Source organism: Oppia nitens, unplaced genomic scaffold (genome assembly GCF_028296485.1).
Source record: "Oppia nitens isolate AA-2021 unplaced genomic scaffold, nextdenovo-longstitch-racon4-pilon3 scaffold6_pilon_pilon_pilon, whole genome shotgun sequence".
NCBI lineage: Eukaryota > Metazoa > Arthropoda > Arachnida > Sarcoptiformes > Oppiidae > Oppia > Oppia nitens.
This window is the reverse complement of record NW_026533250.1, coordinates 5,286,300-5,301,823: the sequence shown is the minus strand read 5'-3', so window position 1 is coordinate 5,301,823 and position 15,524 is coordinate 5,286,300. Positions and strand designations below refer to the sequence as shown.

The 15,524-nt window shown below is 27.8% G+C and overlaps 2 protein-coding genes across 2 annotated transcripts; both read right to left on the bottom strand.

Moving 5' to 3' along the window:
* Positions 1-2,598: 2,598 nt before the first annotated feature.
* On the bottom strand, positions 2,599-9,127 carry LOC128962786 (multidrug resistance-associated protein 1-like). Its single transcript, XM_054309187.1, has 11 exons — positions 9,095-9,127; positions 8,117-8,744; positions 6,951-7,121; positions 6,615-6,856; positions 6,264-6,542; positions 5,383-6,022; positions 5,070-5,314; positions 4,279-4,676; positions 4,073-4,168; positions 3,294-3,831; positions 2,599-3,231 (listed from the first exon to the last, which is right to left on the bottom strand). The coding sequence occupies exons 1-11, from the start codon at positions 9,125-9,127 to the stop codon at positions 2,599-2,601; spliced, it is 3,903 nt and encodes a 1,300-aa protein (XP_054165162.1).
* Positions 9,128-10,624: 1,497 nt separating this feature from the next.
* On the bottom strand, positions 10,625-13,848 carry LOC128962784 (ATP-binding cassette sub-family C member 2-like). The gene is made up of 7 exons (XM_054309186.1): positions 13,252-13,848; positions 12,970-13,190; positions 12,291-12,691; positions 12,073-12,187; positions 11,935-11,969; positions 11,316-11,853; positions 10,625-11,257 (listed from the first exon to the last, which is right to left on the bottom strand). The coding sequence occupies exons 1-7, from the start codon at positions 13,832-13,834 to the stop codon at positions 10,625-10,627; spliced, it is 2,526 nt and encodes an 841-aa protein (XP_054165161.1). The 5' UTR covers positions 13,835-13,848.
* Positions 13,849-15,524: the final 1,676 nt, after the last annotated feature.

Genomic DNA, 15,524 nt, shown 5'->3' with positions numbered 1-15,524 from the left:
CTACATTTCATCGACAGTCGACAATTTATACGAAAATAATATTTATAATTATAGTATTATTTTGCTGTTCAAATATATTATTAACAAATATATTGAACACATGGATCTCCAAATCGGCTCATTTACCACTTAAACTGCTAAACAGTTATTTGGCAAAACATCCGACACTATCCATACATATGCGCCTAAAATTGCTTATATATGTGGAGCGTCTGTCGGGTCCGACAATTGGTATCTATTGCTATGATTTGTTTCCAATCAATAGTTTAGAGTTTTTTCGATACATCTATTTTTGCGGTCAATTAATGTTTTTATTAATGGATTTTATTTAGTATTAATCTATTACGACAATCAATATATTTATTTTAATAAAATTATTTGTTGTTTATTTTAACTAAATGTCTAACTATTTATAAAAATTTTTGATTTCATCGGTTTGTTTTCGCATAAAAACTCACGCAAACTAACTGTCCAATTGATCAACTAATTATTAACTAATAAACTTTCCTAAATAATAGTTAATGTTATAAATTATATATTATTTTTTAATTTTTATTATTATTAAATTTAAATATTAAATTGTCTTTTACGAAATATCATTACAAAACTGTTAATTAACTTATAATTTAAAATTTTGAACTAAAAATTAATTCATTTATTTGCAATTAAAATAAAATTTATATTATTTAATAGAAAAATAATTATTTAATAAGTTATTATTCAATTAAATCAGGGTTGCTAAAGGTTTTCGATTTCAGGGGGGGGGGGGTATAGGGGGAGGTAAAATGGCAAAATTTTCGAAAAAGCTTGGGGGGGGGGGGTATAGGGGGGGGTGAACATTTTTTATTGCATTTTTAAACGACAATTTTTGCCAAATTTGAGTAAATTCCCATTAAATTCCCATTAAATTCCCATTAAATTCCCACTAAATTCCCACTAAATTCCCACTAAATTCCCACTAAATTCCCACTAAATTCCCACTAAATTCCCGCTAAATTCCCATTAAATTTTCAATAAATTAACAAATAAAAATATTCTCAACTTAATTTCTCAATACTCAAAATGTTTTCTAAATATTAAAAATTGCATAAATATATATATAACAAATATAATTATAATTATTAAATAAAAATATTATTTAGATTTTAAAAAAATAGTTATTGATTAAAAATTAATGATATAATACTGTATTTATTAAAACGTTTTAATAATAATAATAATAAAATTGGCAGAAATAATTATTAATTAGTTCTAAATAATTAATTTAATTTAAAAATATATATTTTTTTAGTATTTTATATTGAACCATAACTAACACATTTTAATACTGTATTTATTAAAACGTTTTAATAATAATAATAATAAAATTGTCAGAAATAAATAATTAGTTCTAAATAATTAATTTAAGAATATTTTTTTACATAGTATTTCATATTGAAAAATAACTAACACATTTTACTATAAAATTTAAAAATATTAAAATATAATAACTTTAAAATTTATGCTAAAAATTTGTTTTCTACTTTTAATAAGAAATGATATATATAAATATTATCATTTATAAAGGCTAAAAAATAAAATAAAATATTTGATTATTTTTTTTGAAAATTGGTGGGAATTTATTAGGGAGCTTTTTTCCTTGTGGAGTGCCCCAACTCTATTTATGTAATATTTAGTTAATATTATTATTATTATTTTTAAAGCACATAACTACCAAATTTTAATATAAAGTTTAAAAATATTAAAATATAATTATTTTAAAATTTATGCTAAAAATCTTAGTTTTCGACTTTTAATAAGAAATAAAATATATATTATCTTTTATAAACAGCTATAAATAAAATAAAATATCATTAATTTTTTTGAAAATTTGGTGGGAATTTATTTTTTAGCTTGTGGAGTGCCCTAACTAGTGTAAATAATGTTAAATTGATGTAATTAAGCATTTTTATCTATTTATTTTCTATACATAAGCTATTAATTTATATTAAAACTAATTTAATATTTATTTTTTTGTTTAATATAAAATTTTACATAATTGAAAAAAATTTTCGGCGCCTTCGGCGCCGAAAATTAGTAGGGGGCCCCTAACTTTCTGGCTTCAGGCCAGGGGGGTAAAAGCCAAAATTTCTCGATCTCAGGGGGGGGGTAAGACGTCTTACCCCCCCCCCCCCCCCCCCCCTTTAGCAACCCTGAATTAAATATTAATTATTTATTAATGAATAATATTATAGTTTTATATACAAATTAGTATTATATTTATATTAAACTTTTTATATATTTTTATAATTTTTAGAAATTTTCCAGAATTCGTGAATAATTAATTGTAATATAAAGTAATATATTTTTTTATAAATATAATGAATTTTTTTAATTAAAATAAAATTATAAAAATAAATATTTAGATTAGATACTGTAAATTTAATTGATTGCAGATAATTATGTAATCATCTAAATTTCATATAAAGTATTTACAATAAATATTTATTTTTGATTTTTAATTAAAATTATATAAAATAATATTTATACAAAAATAAAATGCATATATATATATATATATATATATATATATAATTTATATATATTACTTATGATTTCTTAAATAATTGCCGCATCTTTGGCCAGGGAATAGAAAATAGTTGTCTCATTATTTAGCAAATTATTAGGCGAATCAAACTCAGCTACCCGTCCCTCATTCAACACTAACACACGGTCTGAATCCATAATTGTGTTGAGTCTGTGAGCTATTGTTAGTACAGTACACGACTTGAAATGTTGTCTAATTGTTTGCTGTATAAGTGCATCGGTCTCCACGTCTACAGCAGCCGTGGCCTCATCGAGGATAAGCACACGTGTATTGCGTAGCAAAGTTCGGGCCAGACATATAAGTTGTCGCTGACCGACACTCAAATTGTCTCCGCCTTCAGTCACACGATAGTCAAGTCCCGCATCGGATGACTTGACAAACGACTTGAGATGCGAGTGCTCTAACACTGACCACAAGTCATCGTCGGAACACTTGTCAAACGGATCCAGATTTGAACGAATAGTTCCCGTATAGAGTACCGGGTCTTGCGGTAGGATTGTCAACCTTGATCTCAGTTGTTGAAGACCCAGTTGACTGATATCGATCCCATCGATGACTATCTTACCCGAAACCGATTCAATCAGTCGAAACAATGCTAACGTTAGCGACGACTTTCCCGCACCGGTTCGGCCAACAATTCCGATCTGTTTTTCAAATAGTTTAGTAATAATGTTTAAAAAAATACATTTTTATAAATAATTTATACCTTTTCACCCGATTTGATGTTCAAATCAATTTGATTTAACACTAAATCCAATCCCTCTCTATATCGGGTACTATACTGTCTAAACTCAACGCATCCATTGGTTGGCCAGTTATCAGGTAATTGTTGACCAGAAGTCAAGTCGGCTTCCGATTCCAGCCGACAATACTCGTCGATCCGTTCAAACGAAACCATACTGTTCTCAAATTGTGTAAACATTCGGACAATTAGGCCGAGATTATAGGACAGGTTGGTTACGTTGGACAGCGCCATACCGGTGTCGCCGCCGGTTAGCGACTGACGTTTCAATATTATCAATAGTGCGACAAAAAATATCAGTGCACTGGACAAACAGTCCAACCGGATTTGTAGCCAACTGTTCACAACAACACTGGGATACTGACACCGTTGGTTAGTATCGACCAGTGACTCCATGTGCCCAATAAATCTATCACTACATCCATAAGCTCTAATACTTGGCAAACCGTTTAATGTTTCGCTAAAATAGGCAATAATTGGCGATCGAGTTATTGACTCCAAACTATTAATATGCAAAAAAATAATAATTTAATTCAATTAATATATATATATATATTATTACACATTTACCGTTTTAGTTGACATGAAATTTTTGTATAGAAATGCTAGAATATATTTTTTAAAAATAATTAAATTATTTTTATTTTCAAATATATATATAATATAATTTTTTTATTATTATAAGTTTAGCTTTTACTATATCAATAATAATAATAATAATTACCTGAAATATATAAATTATGATTATAAGTACGACTACAGGTATCATAAACAATGGTACAGGAATTGATACGACAATTATACCCGATAGGCATACCAATGATAGATATAAAACATAACTGTTTTGAAATAAACAGATATATTAATTAATTAATAACAAAAAAATACATTTAAAATCAAAATATTATTTTTTGTATAAAACTTTTAGTATTATTATTATTAGTATTACCCCAAAGTAAATGCAGTGACCGTATCTATAGTGTCGATATCTTTACTGAATCGGTTGACTATACGACCCAATGGTGTGGTGTCGAAGAATTTCATCGGCGATCGCATGACAGACCACAACAGCCTATCGTGCATTCGGGTCGACGCCAACAGCGAACCGAAAACCAGTGCAAACCGACCGACAAACAGTGTCAATATCTGACCGCTGGTCAGTGCGGCCAAAATTGCCAGATAATATCCGTTTGTGTGGTGAACACCGGTAGTACTATGTTGTTGTTGTTGACTCCATGTCTTAAGCCAAAAGTTGATGCCAATGGTAACGGCAGCTGAGATGATTAAAAATACAATCGTCAGCGTCGACAACATTATCGACATTTGTTTGGCGTATTTTAGATAAACCTAATATTGAATAGAAAATAGAAAATTAATTATTTATTTGTTATAACTTAGATCTAATAATTTAAACTATTTTTTATTTATTCAAATATATACCGGTATATACTGTATAGTTTATAGCTTAGTTTAGATAGCTATATGTAGTGCTATTATTTTATCTATTTTATTATATTAATTATTTAAATAAAAATATTTACAAAATTAAATACTAACCGTATAGTTAACATCACCCGACTCTATATATTCATCACAAATAAGTTGTCTAATTTTATTGCTATGTATTGATAATCTACTCTCACGTTTATTATTAATATTATTATCATTTTTATTATCCCTATTATTATTAGTAGTAGTATTACTATTAAAACTATTAATACTATAGTTATCTTCATTATTATTATCATTATTTTCATTGTTAACTGAATATTGTTTGACTAAATCGTAAAACTCTTTGTTTTCATTCATTAGATAATCATATGAACCGATTGCTGTAATATTGCCGTCATTTAAGACAACAATCAGATCAACATTTGGTAACACAAAGAGTTGATTTGTTACCAGAATTCGGGTTTTATTTTTCAATATACCAGTCCTTGAATCTAATACTTCTTGCATTAGATGTTTGCCCACATGACTGTCCACTTTTATGAAAATGTAAATACAAATTAATATAAAAAATATTTTAGTATATAATTACAATAGTAAATACCGGCGCTTAATGGGTCGTCCAATAGGTATAGGTCGGCATCGGAATACACAGCTCTGGCCAAACTGACTCTCTGTTTCTGACCGCCGCTCAAATTAATACCTTTTTCGCCGATCTCTGTCTGATCTCCAGCGGACAGTTGTCTGAGATCCTGTTCCAGTGCACAGCCGCGGACTACTCTTTTATAGAGACCGGTATCCAATGGTTTGCCAAACAATATATTGTCTTTGAGCGATGCATTCTGTATCCATGCCTGTTGGGGAACGTAAGCTATTTTGTTGCTACCCTTTCCTCTACCGTAGCTAACCGTTCCTGATTGTAGTTTCATTTCGCCAAACAGTGCCGCCAGCAGTGATGACTTACCGGAGCCAACACTGCCGACTACTGCCACAAATTGTTTTTCATGTATTTTCAAATTAATATTATTCAAACTAAATGTAGCACTGTTAGTTATTGGTTCAATATTTTTAGCTACTAGTGCTGGTGATGATGATGATGGTGTTGTTTCCCAAGTAAACCGACCGTTTGTTACACTAACCATACATTGATGATCAGCATCACTGTTACCATCATTTTGTTTAATATATTCACATTTATCGTTGAGATTCAGATATTTTTCTAAACGCTTGATTGCAATCATAATCTATTAGACAAAAAAAAATAAAAAAATAAATACTGTTTTTAAAAAATTTTTAACATAACTAATATAACTATTTAAAAAATAAATAAATAGCTTAAAAGAGTCACAAATAAATTTAATAACAGATAAATTATAAATAACAATTATTTGTATTACTTATCATATATATTACATTAAGTTATATTAATTATTAACTATTAACTAACAAAAAACAAAATTATAAAATAATAATCAACTGTTATACCCATATGAATGAGTTGACTCCTTGGGGAAACATAACCAGTACACCCCGGAGAAATTGGGCCAGGGCTAGGGGTACAAACAATTTTTGGGCATTCAATTGATTGGCATCAACGTTGGTCAATAGGTAGACCATGAATGTAAAAAATATTATCCAATAGGGTGCACACGAGGCCGTTACAAAATACGATACGTTCAACAGTGTAGACCAACGCAATTGTTTGATTTCGTTGATACGTAAGTTGACTATTATTTTGTGAAACGCCTCCTCCCAGGCGTATAACTATTTATTAATTAATTAATTTTAAAATATTTTGTTGTTGTTGAAATAATAAAAATATTATAAATCAAATACTTTTGTAACTTTCATGCCATTCAATATATCGTTAGTAATGTTTAGTCGTTGATCTTTGATTGACATTTGTTTGCCAATAAAATGTTTGGCATATTTCGATACAATGGCACACATCAGGAACAGTAGGACAATGATAACCAAACCGGACAACGATGACAAACCGAGATCAACGTAAAACTGGTATAGTATGACTGCTATTTGTATGGGTGCCATAAATGCATATATTACTAATGGTAGATCATCTAGGTGGAATAATTTTTAAAAAAATAAATGATTATTTATATATTAAAATTTTTTTTGAAAAATAATATTAATAGTTAAAAAAAATTAATATACCGGCAAAACGACTACAATCGATGGCCATTAGGCTAATAATTTCGCCGTTAGTGACCTGACTATCATTGTTGCCGTTATTATCATTATTGTCGACAACTAATGACTTGCGATATACGGCTGATGTCAGACACGACCGGATTCGCTGTCCTATTGTTTGTTGAGTAAGTGTTTTATGAAAATTAAATTAAAATAATATTATTTGTTTTCCACATTAAATAACAGGATTTTTTTGATTTTTTCAGATTTTTAAAAAATTATATTAAAAAAATAATATTAATTATTAATAATTTTTGTTAGTGATTACCTAAAACTGTTGACCATTGACTATAGAATCCATAGACCAATGAATAAAACAAATTCATGGCAACCAATGCCAGTGCATAGACATACCCGTGCCATTGGGGCTCATCCATGTTTTGAGTGAAACCAATCATTAATCTTATATATATATTAGATATTTATTTAGATAAATAAAAAAAATAATAATCATGTAATTATTTATTTGTTTAAAATTACTCGACAATATAAGTGTATTATAATATATCATATATAGTATATTAAAAGTTTATCTACTTTAGAAAGTTGTTATGTAATAAAATTAATTATATTAATTAATTCAAATAATTATATTTACAATCTATAAATGCAATTTAATTTTTTAAAAATAAAGTTTTGTTAAAATTTACATCAAATATAACAATAACTAAAAAAAATAATTAATTACCTGATAACAATGGGTTGTATTACACGTACAATACCGGAAACTATAAACAATGTGCTAGCTAATAAATAGCTTAGTCCATATGTTTTGAATAGTATCCAGAGCAAATTTTGTTTTGCAAACACATTTTTATTTTTAATATTATTATTATTATTATTAATCTGATATTTTTGTTTATATTTTCTAAACGATGTCAAATTTTTAATTAAATTAGATTTTTTATTATTTAATAAATTATAGTTATCATTTTTATAGCTATTGTTAGCATTAATTTGTTTGTTTGTATTATTATTATTATTAGTAGTAGTAGTAGTAGTAGTAGTAGCAGTAGTCCAGTGTTTAGCAAAACGTTGATAATTATATAAAGTACTATCGTATGGACGGACAGTCCATAAATTGTTGACATTAAGTATTGACTGTTTTTTCAAAAACTTTATGATAAAACTGTTTAACCAATGAAATGTCAGTTTCGATGCAAATGAGGCCCTGTTTTCGGGACATATATTGTTATTATCAGTTATCTTGTGATCAATATTTAGTGTCAGTAATCGGTCGGCAAATAAACAAAATACTAGTAAAACAACTGTCAATGAAAACTCAATACAATATAATATGAATTCATAGTTTCGACGGATGTCTTGTTGTGTGGCATATGTGGCCACTGATAGGGCACCGAAAACAGTGTCCAACAATAGGTATAGCCAAACACAACCACTGCTGTTAATACCATATTTGCGGTGACAGTAGAAAACTATACAAAGAGCTAGTCTTGTAATAAATTGTATAATTGTTGCCAATATATGAGCGGTGGTCGGGTTGTCGTCCCATTGATATCTCCGACACAAACATAGTATACAATCAACTAATGTAACGCCAGTACAGACAATGGCTATCAATAAACGGCTGATATTATAATAATTCCATTGAATTGATTTTTTCTGTGATTTAATACAATCCCATATCAGATACGGTATACATAACCACAGTATGAATGCCGGTAACCATACAAATACTGTTTGAATCATACATGAGCTTAGTTTAGGTGATTCTGTATTCCAGGTTTGGTTGGAATCCTTATGTTTTAAAATTTATTTAAATTTAATTTATAGAAATTTAGACTAAATTGATAGTATATTATAATAGAAATAATAACTAATTTTTATTATAATATCAATAGAAATAAACTATTTATTATTAATATATTTGTTTTCAATAAATCTTATTTTGTTAAACATTAATAGAAAAAAATTTAGAAATAATTGGATAAAATAGATACAATAGGTAAAAATAATTGTATTATTAATTAAAAAATTATTTTGGGTTTTTGACAATTAAAAAATATTATATAATATATATACTATATTATTGATATTTTTTATTATTATAATTTATATAATAATATATATATCCTCCTATTACTTACCCAAAGTGATGAATTGCATATCAATTCAAACATTTATTAAAATTTAAACTCAATTTACAACAACAACAAAAAAACAAATTAATAAAATTTATTTTCTAAAAATCTTTAAGTTATAACCAACAATAAAAAAATACTTATTTAACACTTTTAAAGATATTTCAAAATTTTATACAATTAAAATACTAAATAAATATTTCATATATTATAAAAATGTCAATGAATTTAATACTATTTATTGATATAATTTATATAGGTTATTGTAGTATATTATGAAATTAAATAAATAAATAAATAAATAAATAAATAAAAACTCATAATCATTTATGTGTTACATTAGTAAATTATTTCATATTTTATACAAATATTTATCTATTTTGTAATTTTAATGACATAAAAGCAACTTTATATATATAATATGATATATAAAAATTAATATATATGTAGTAATATATATTGTTTAATATATACAATAAATTTTTAAAAAATTTACTTATAAAAATGTTGATGTAATAATAATTAATATTAATTAATTCATATAAATATATTTATTACAATGTATAAGTGCAATACAACATGTAAAAACATTGTTCATGTAATTAAAAAATTAACATAAATATAATAAACAGATAATAATTATAATGATACATAATTATTGTTTAATACTATTTTATACTAAAATATATATATAATTTTTTTAAAGCTATATAAGCCTGGTATTGCCACTATGAATAAATTTTTTTAAAATTATAATATATGATATAAACATTTATATAAATATACTGTAGAGGTTATAAATGCAAAACAATAATAAGATTATTTTTAATTTTTATATTAATACTTAACAGCTTATTAACTTTGGTAAAGTATTTCATAAAAAATTAATTTAAATAAACTTTTTTAAAACTTATATAAAATGATAATATATTGCATTTAAATTGCAACATTTAATTTTAATAAATAAATAAATTAAATTAGTATAAAATATAAATATAAATAATAGATTTAATATGTCAATTAATAATAATAAAATGCTAATTAATGAATAAAATTATAATTAATAAATAATTTATTTTTTAAATTTTAATAAAAATATATTATATATAATCTTATGTGTGAATTAATTTAGTTTATGTAATTAAAATAAGTTAATTAAAAATTTTTAATTAGTAAATTATTTACAATAAACTATTTTTAGTATTTTACATTAAAACTATTAAATAGGTTTCTAAATATAGTTTTCAATAAAAATTTTAATTTATTCATTCATTCAATTTAATTACAAATATATAATTTAATTATACTTATATTATGACATATTATTCGTTATAATTTTTAATAATTAAATTGTACTTTACTTTATTTAGTTCATTAATTTTATTTTATTTTATTTAACTTATATTAAAATAATTATTATTAGTTACTCAATTTAGTTAAAAAAAATTAATATACAATATTACGCTAATACAGTATAAACTAAAACAAAAAGTTATGCAGAAATTATGTAAGTATATTAAATACGTAATAATAATTTTAAATAATTGCCGCATCTTTGGCCAGGGAATAGAAAATAGTTGTCTCATTATTTAGCAAATTATTAGGCGAATCAAACTCAGCTACCCGTCCCTCATTCAACACTAATACACGGTCTGAATCCATAATTGTGTTGAGTCTGTGAGCTATTGTTAGTACAGTACAAGACTTGAAATGTTGTCTAATTGTTTGCTGTATAAGTGCATCGGTCTCGACGTCTACCGCAGCCGTGGCCTCGTCGAGGATAAGCACACGTGTGTTGCGTAGTAAAGCTCGGGCCAGACATATGAGTTGTCGCTGACCAACACTCAAATTGTCTCCGCCTTCAGTTACCCTATAGTCAAGTCCCGCATCGCATGACTTGACAAACGACTTGAGATGCGAGTGCTCTAACACTGACCACAAGTCATCGTCGGAACACTTGTCAAACGGATCCAGATTTGAGCGAATAGTTCCCGTATAGAGTACCGGGTCTTGTGGTAGGATTGTCAACCTTGATCTCAGTTGTTGAAGACCCAGTTGACTGATATCGATGCCGTCGATGACTATCTTACCCGAAACCGATTCAATCAGTCGAAACAATGCTAACGTTAGAGATGACTTTCCCGCACCGGTTCGGCCAACAATTCCGATCTGTTTTTCAAATAGTTTAGTAATAATATTATTAATAAGTTTTAAATATTGATTATACCTTTTCGCCAGATTTGATGTCCAAATTGATTTGATTTAATACTAAATCCAATTCCTCTCTATATCTGGTACTATACTGTCTAAACTCAACACATCCATTGGTTGGCCAGTTGTCTGATAATTGTTGACCACTAATCAAGTCGGCTTCCGATTCCAGTCGACAGTATTCGTCAATGCGTTCAAACGAAACCATACTGTTCTCAAACTGAGTAAACAATCTGACCAATAGGCCGACCACATAGGATAGGTTGGTTACGTTTGATAGCGACATACCGGTGTCGCCGCCCGTTAACGACTGGCGCTGTAATATTATGAACAATGCGGCAAAAAACATCAGTGTACTCGACAAACAGTCCAATCGGATTTGTAGCCAACTGTTAGCTAAAACATTAGGATATTGACACCGTTGGTTAGTATCGACCAGTGACTCCATGTGCCCAATAAATCTATCGCTACATCCATACGCTCTAATACTCGGCAAACCGTTTAGTGTTTCGCTAAAATAGGCAAATATTGGCGACCGAGTGATTGACTCCAAACTATTTTATTAATCCAATAAAATAATTATTTACTTATTTTTTTTTAAATTTTAAATTATTTATTAATATTATTATTATTACCGTTTTAGTTGACATGATAATTTTGTATAAAAATGCTAAAAAAAAATTATAGTTTTAAAAATATTTTTTGCTTTAATTTTTTTGTTGTTGCTTTTACTTAATTAATATATCTTAAGTAGAAATTTATTATACAATTACCTGAAATATATAAAATATGATTAACAATATGATTACTGGGATTACAAACAATGGTGTGGCTATCGATATGACAATTATACCCGACAGGCATAGCAATGATAAATCTAAAACATAACTGTTTTGAAATAAATAAATACATATAATTTATAAAAAAAATGTATATTATAGTACAGTCTACCTGTATATTACATTTAGACTAATAAATGATTTAAACTAACCCTAACATAAATGAAGTGACCGTATCTATAGTGTCCATGTCTTTACTAAATCGGTTGACTATACGACCCAATGGTGTGGTGTCGAAGAATTTCATCGGCGATCGCATGACAGACCACAACAGCCTATCGTGCATTCGGGTCGACGCCAACAGCGAACCGAAAACCAGTGCAAACCGACCGACAAACAGTGTCAGTATCTGACCGATGGTCAGTGCGGCCAAAATTGCCAGATAGTAGCTGTTTGAGTGATGGGCACCGATACTACTATGTTGTTCTTGTTGTTGGCTCCATGTGTTGAGCCAAAAGTTGATGCCAATAGTAAAGGCAAATGAGATGACAATAAATACAATCGTCAGCGTCGACAACATTATCGACATTTGTTTGGCGTATTTCAGATAAACCTAATTAAATGAGATTAAGATATTTATATAAAAAATTTTTTTATTATCATACTATTAAAATTTAAATATTTTATTATTATTATTAAAAATTAAATACTAACCGTATAGTTAACATCACCCGACTCTAGATATTCATCACAAATAAGTCGTTTATTATTATTATTATTATTATTACTACTATTACTACTGCTTTTACAACTATTAAAACTACTAATACTATAAAAACTATTAATACTATAGTTATCTTCATTATTATTATCATTATTTTCATCGTTAACTGAATATTGTTTGACTAAATCAGAAAACTCTTTATTTTCATTCATTAGATAATCATATGAACCGATTGCTGTAATATTGCCGTCATTTAAGACAACAATCAGATCAACATTTGGTAACACAAAGAGTTGATTTGTTACCAGAATTCGGGTTTTATTTTTCAATATACCAGTCCTTGAATCTAATACTTCTTGCATTAGATGTTTGCCCACATGACTGTCCACTTTTATGGAAATGTAAATAGAAATTAATAAAAAATAGTATATAATTACAATAGTAAATACCGGCACTTAAAGGGTCGTCCATTAGGTATAGGTCGGCATCGGAATACACAGCTCTGGCCAAACTGACTCTCTGTTTCTGACCGCCGCTCAAATTAATACCCTTTTCGCCGATCTCTGTCTGATCTCCGGCTGGCAGTTGTTTGAGATCCTGTTCCAGTGCACAGCCGCTTACGACTCGATCATAGAGATCGGTATCCAATGGTTTGCCAAATAGTATATTGTCTTTGAGCGATGCATTCTGTATCCATGCCTGTTGGGGAACGTACGCTATTTTGCTACCATTTCCATTTCCGATACTAACTTTTCCCGATAATAATTGCATTTCGCCAAACAGTGCGGCCAGTAGTGATGATTTACCTGAGCCTACATTACCGACAATTGCTACAAATTGTTTGTCCCTGATTTTCAAGTTAATATTATCCAATCTAAATGCCGATCCAGTGGTAGGAGTAGTAGTAGTAGTAGTTATTGGTTTACCATTTTTGGCTACTAGTGCTGGTTTTGATGTTGTTTCCCAACTGAACCGTCCGTTTGTTACACTAACTACACACTGATAGTTACTATCACTAACATTATCATCCATACGACTCAAGTAATCACATTTTTCGCTGAGATTTAAATATTTTTCTAAACGCTTGATTGCAATCAAAATCTATTAAAAGTAATATAATTATAATAACAGATATTAAATAAATTTGCAAATTTTAAGTAATATTTACAGTATTAAAAAAAATCTTATATAAGTACACAATATATTATCATTTAATTTGAATTATTTCAAGTCTAGTGACTAATTAATCTAAAAATAACAAATTTAAAAAAATTAATTAATTATTATACCCATATGAATGAGTTGACTCCCTGGGGAAACATAATCAGTACACCCCGGAGAAACTGAGCCAGGGCTAGGGGTACAAACAATTTTTGGGCATCCAATCGATGGACATCATCATCATTATCAGTGTTGGCCATTAGGTAGACCATGAATGTGACAAACATTATCCAATAGGGCGCACACAGTGCCACAACAAAATAAGATATGTTCAATAGTGTAGACCAACGCAATTGACTGATTTCATTCAAACGTAAGTTGACTATTATTTTGTGAAACGCCTCCTCCCAGCCGTATAACTGTTATTAATAAATTGATTTTATAATATATACCTTAAAAAAAAAATTTTAAATAATAAAAATATTAAATTTCTAACTTTTGTCACTTTAATGCCATTCAACATATCGTTAGTAATGTTTAGTCGTTGATCTTTGATTGACATTTGTTTGCCAATAAAATGTTTAGCATATTTCGATACAATGGCACACATCAGGAACAGTAGGATAATGATTAGCAAACCGGATAATGAGGACAATCCTAATTCAGTGTAAAACTGGTATAGTATGACAGCTATTTGTATGGGCGATGTGAATGCAAATATGACCATTTGTAGCTCATCTAGGTGTAATTATTATTATTAATTAAAAAAAATAATTTATAAATTAAGTAATCATTTAAAATTACCGGCAAAACGGCTACAATCGATGGCCATTAGGCTAATAATTTCGCCGTTAGTGACCTGACTATCATTGTTGCCGTTATTATCATTATTGTCGACAACTAATGATTTGCGATATACGGCTGATGTCAGACACGACCGGATTCGCTGACCTATTGTTTGTATTTTTTTTAATATAATTAAATAATAATTATTTTTTTCGCATTAAATTATAGCAATAATCAAAAAATAATAATATAGTTTTGTAGTTAATGATGTAGTTTTGATATTTAATTTTTAGAAAAATTAATAATAATAATATATTTTTGTCAATACCTAATACTGTTGACCATTGACTATAGAATCCATAGACCAATGAATAAAACAAATTCATGGCAACCAATGCCAGTGCATAGACATACCCGTGCCATTGGGGCTCATCCATGTTTTGAGTAAAACCAATCAGTAATCTAATTATTAAGTTAACAGTAATAATCATACAGTAGTTATTATTAAATTGTAATTTAGATTATAGAAAACTAAAATTAATAAATAATTATATGAAAAAATTTATTATAAATTATATTTATGAAGAAAACAATTATTATATATTTAAAATATAATTTTTTTATGTTAATATAAATAGTTTTAAACATTACCTGATAATAATTGGTTGTATTACCCGTATAATACAGGCCACAATAAACAATGAGCTAGCTAATATATAGCCTAAGCCATATGTTTTGAATAGGACCCAGAGCAAATTATTTTGACAATTATTTT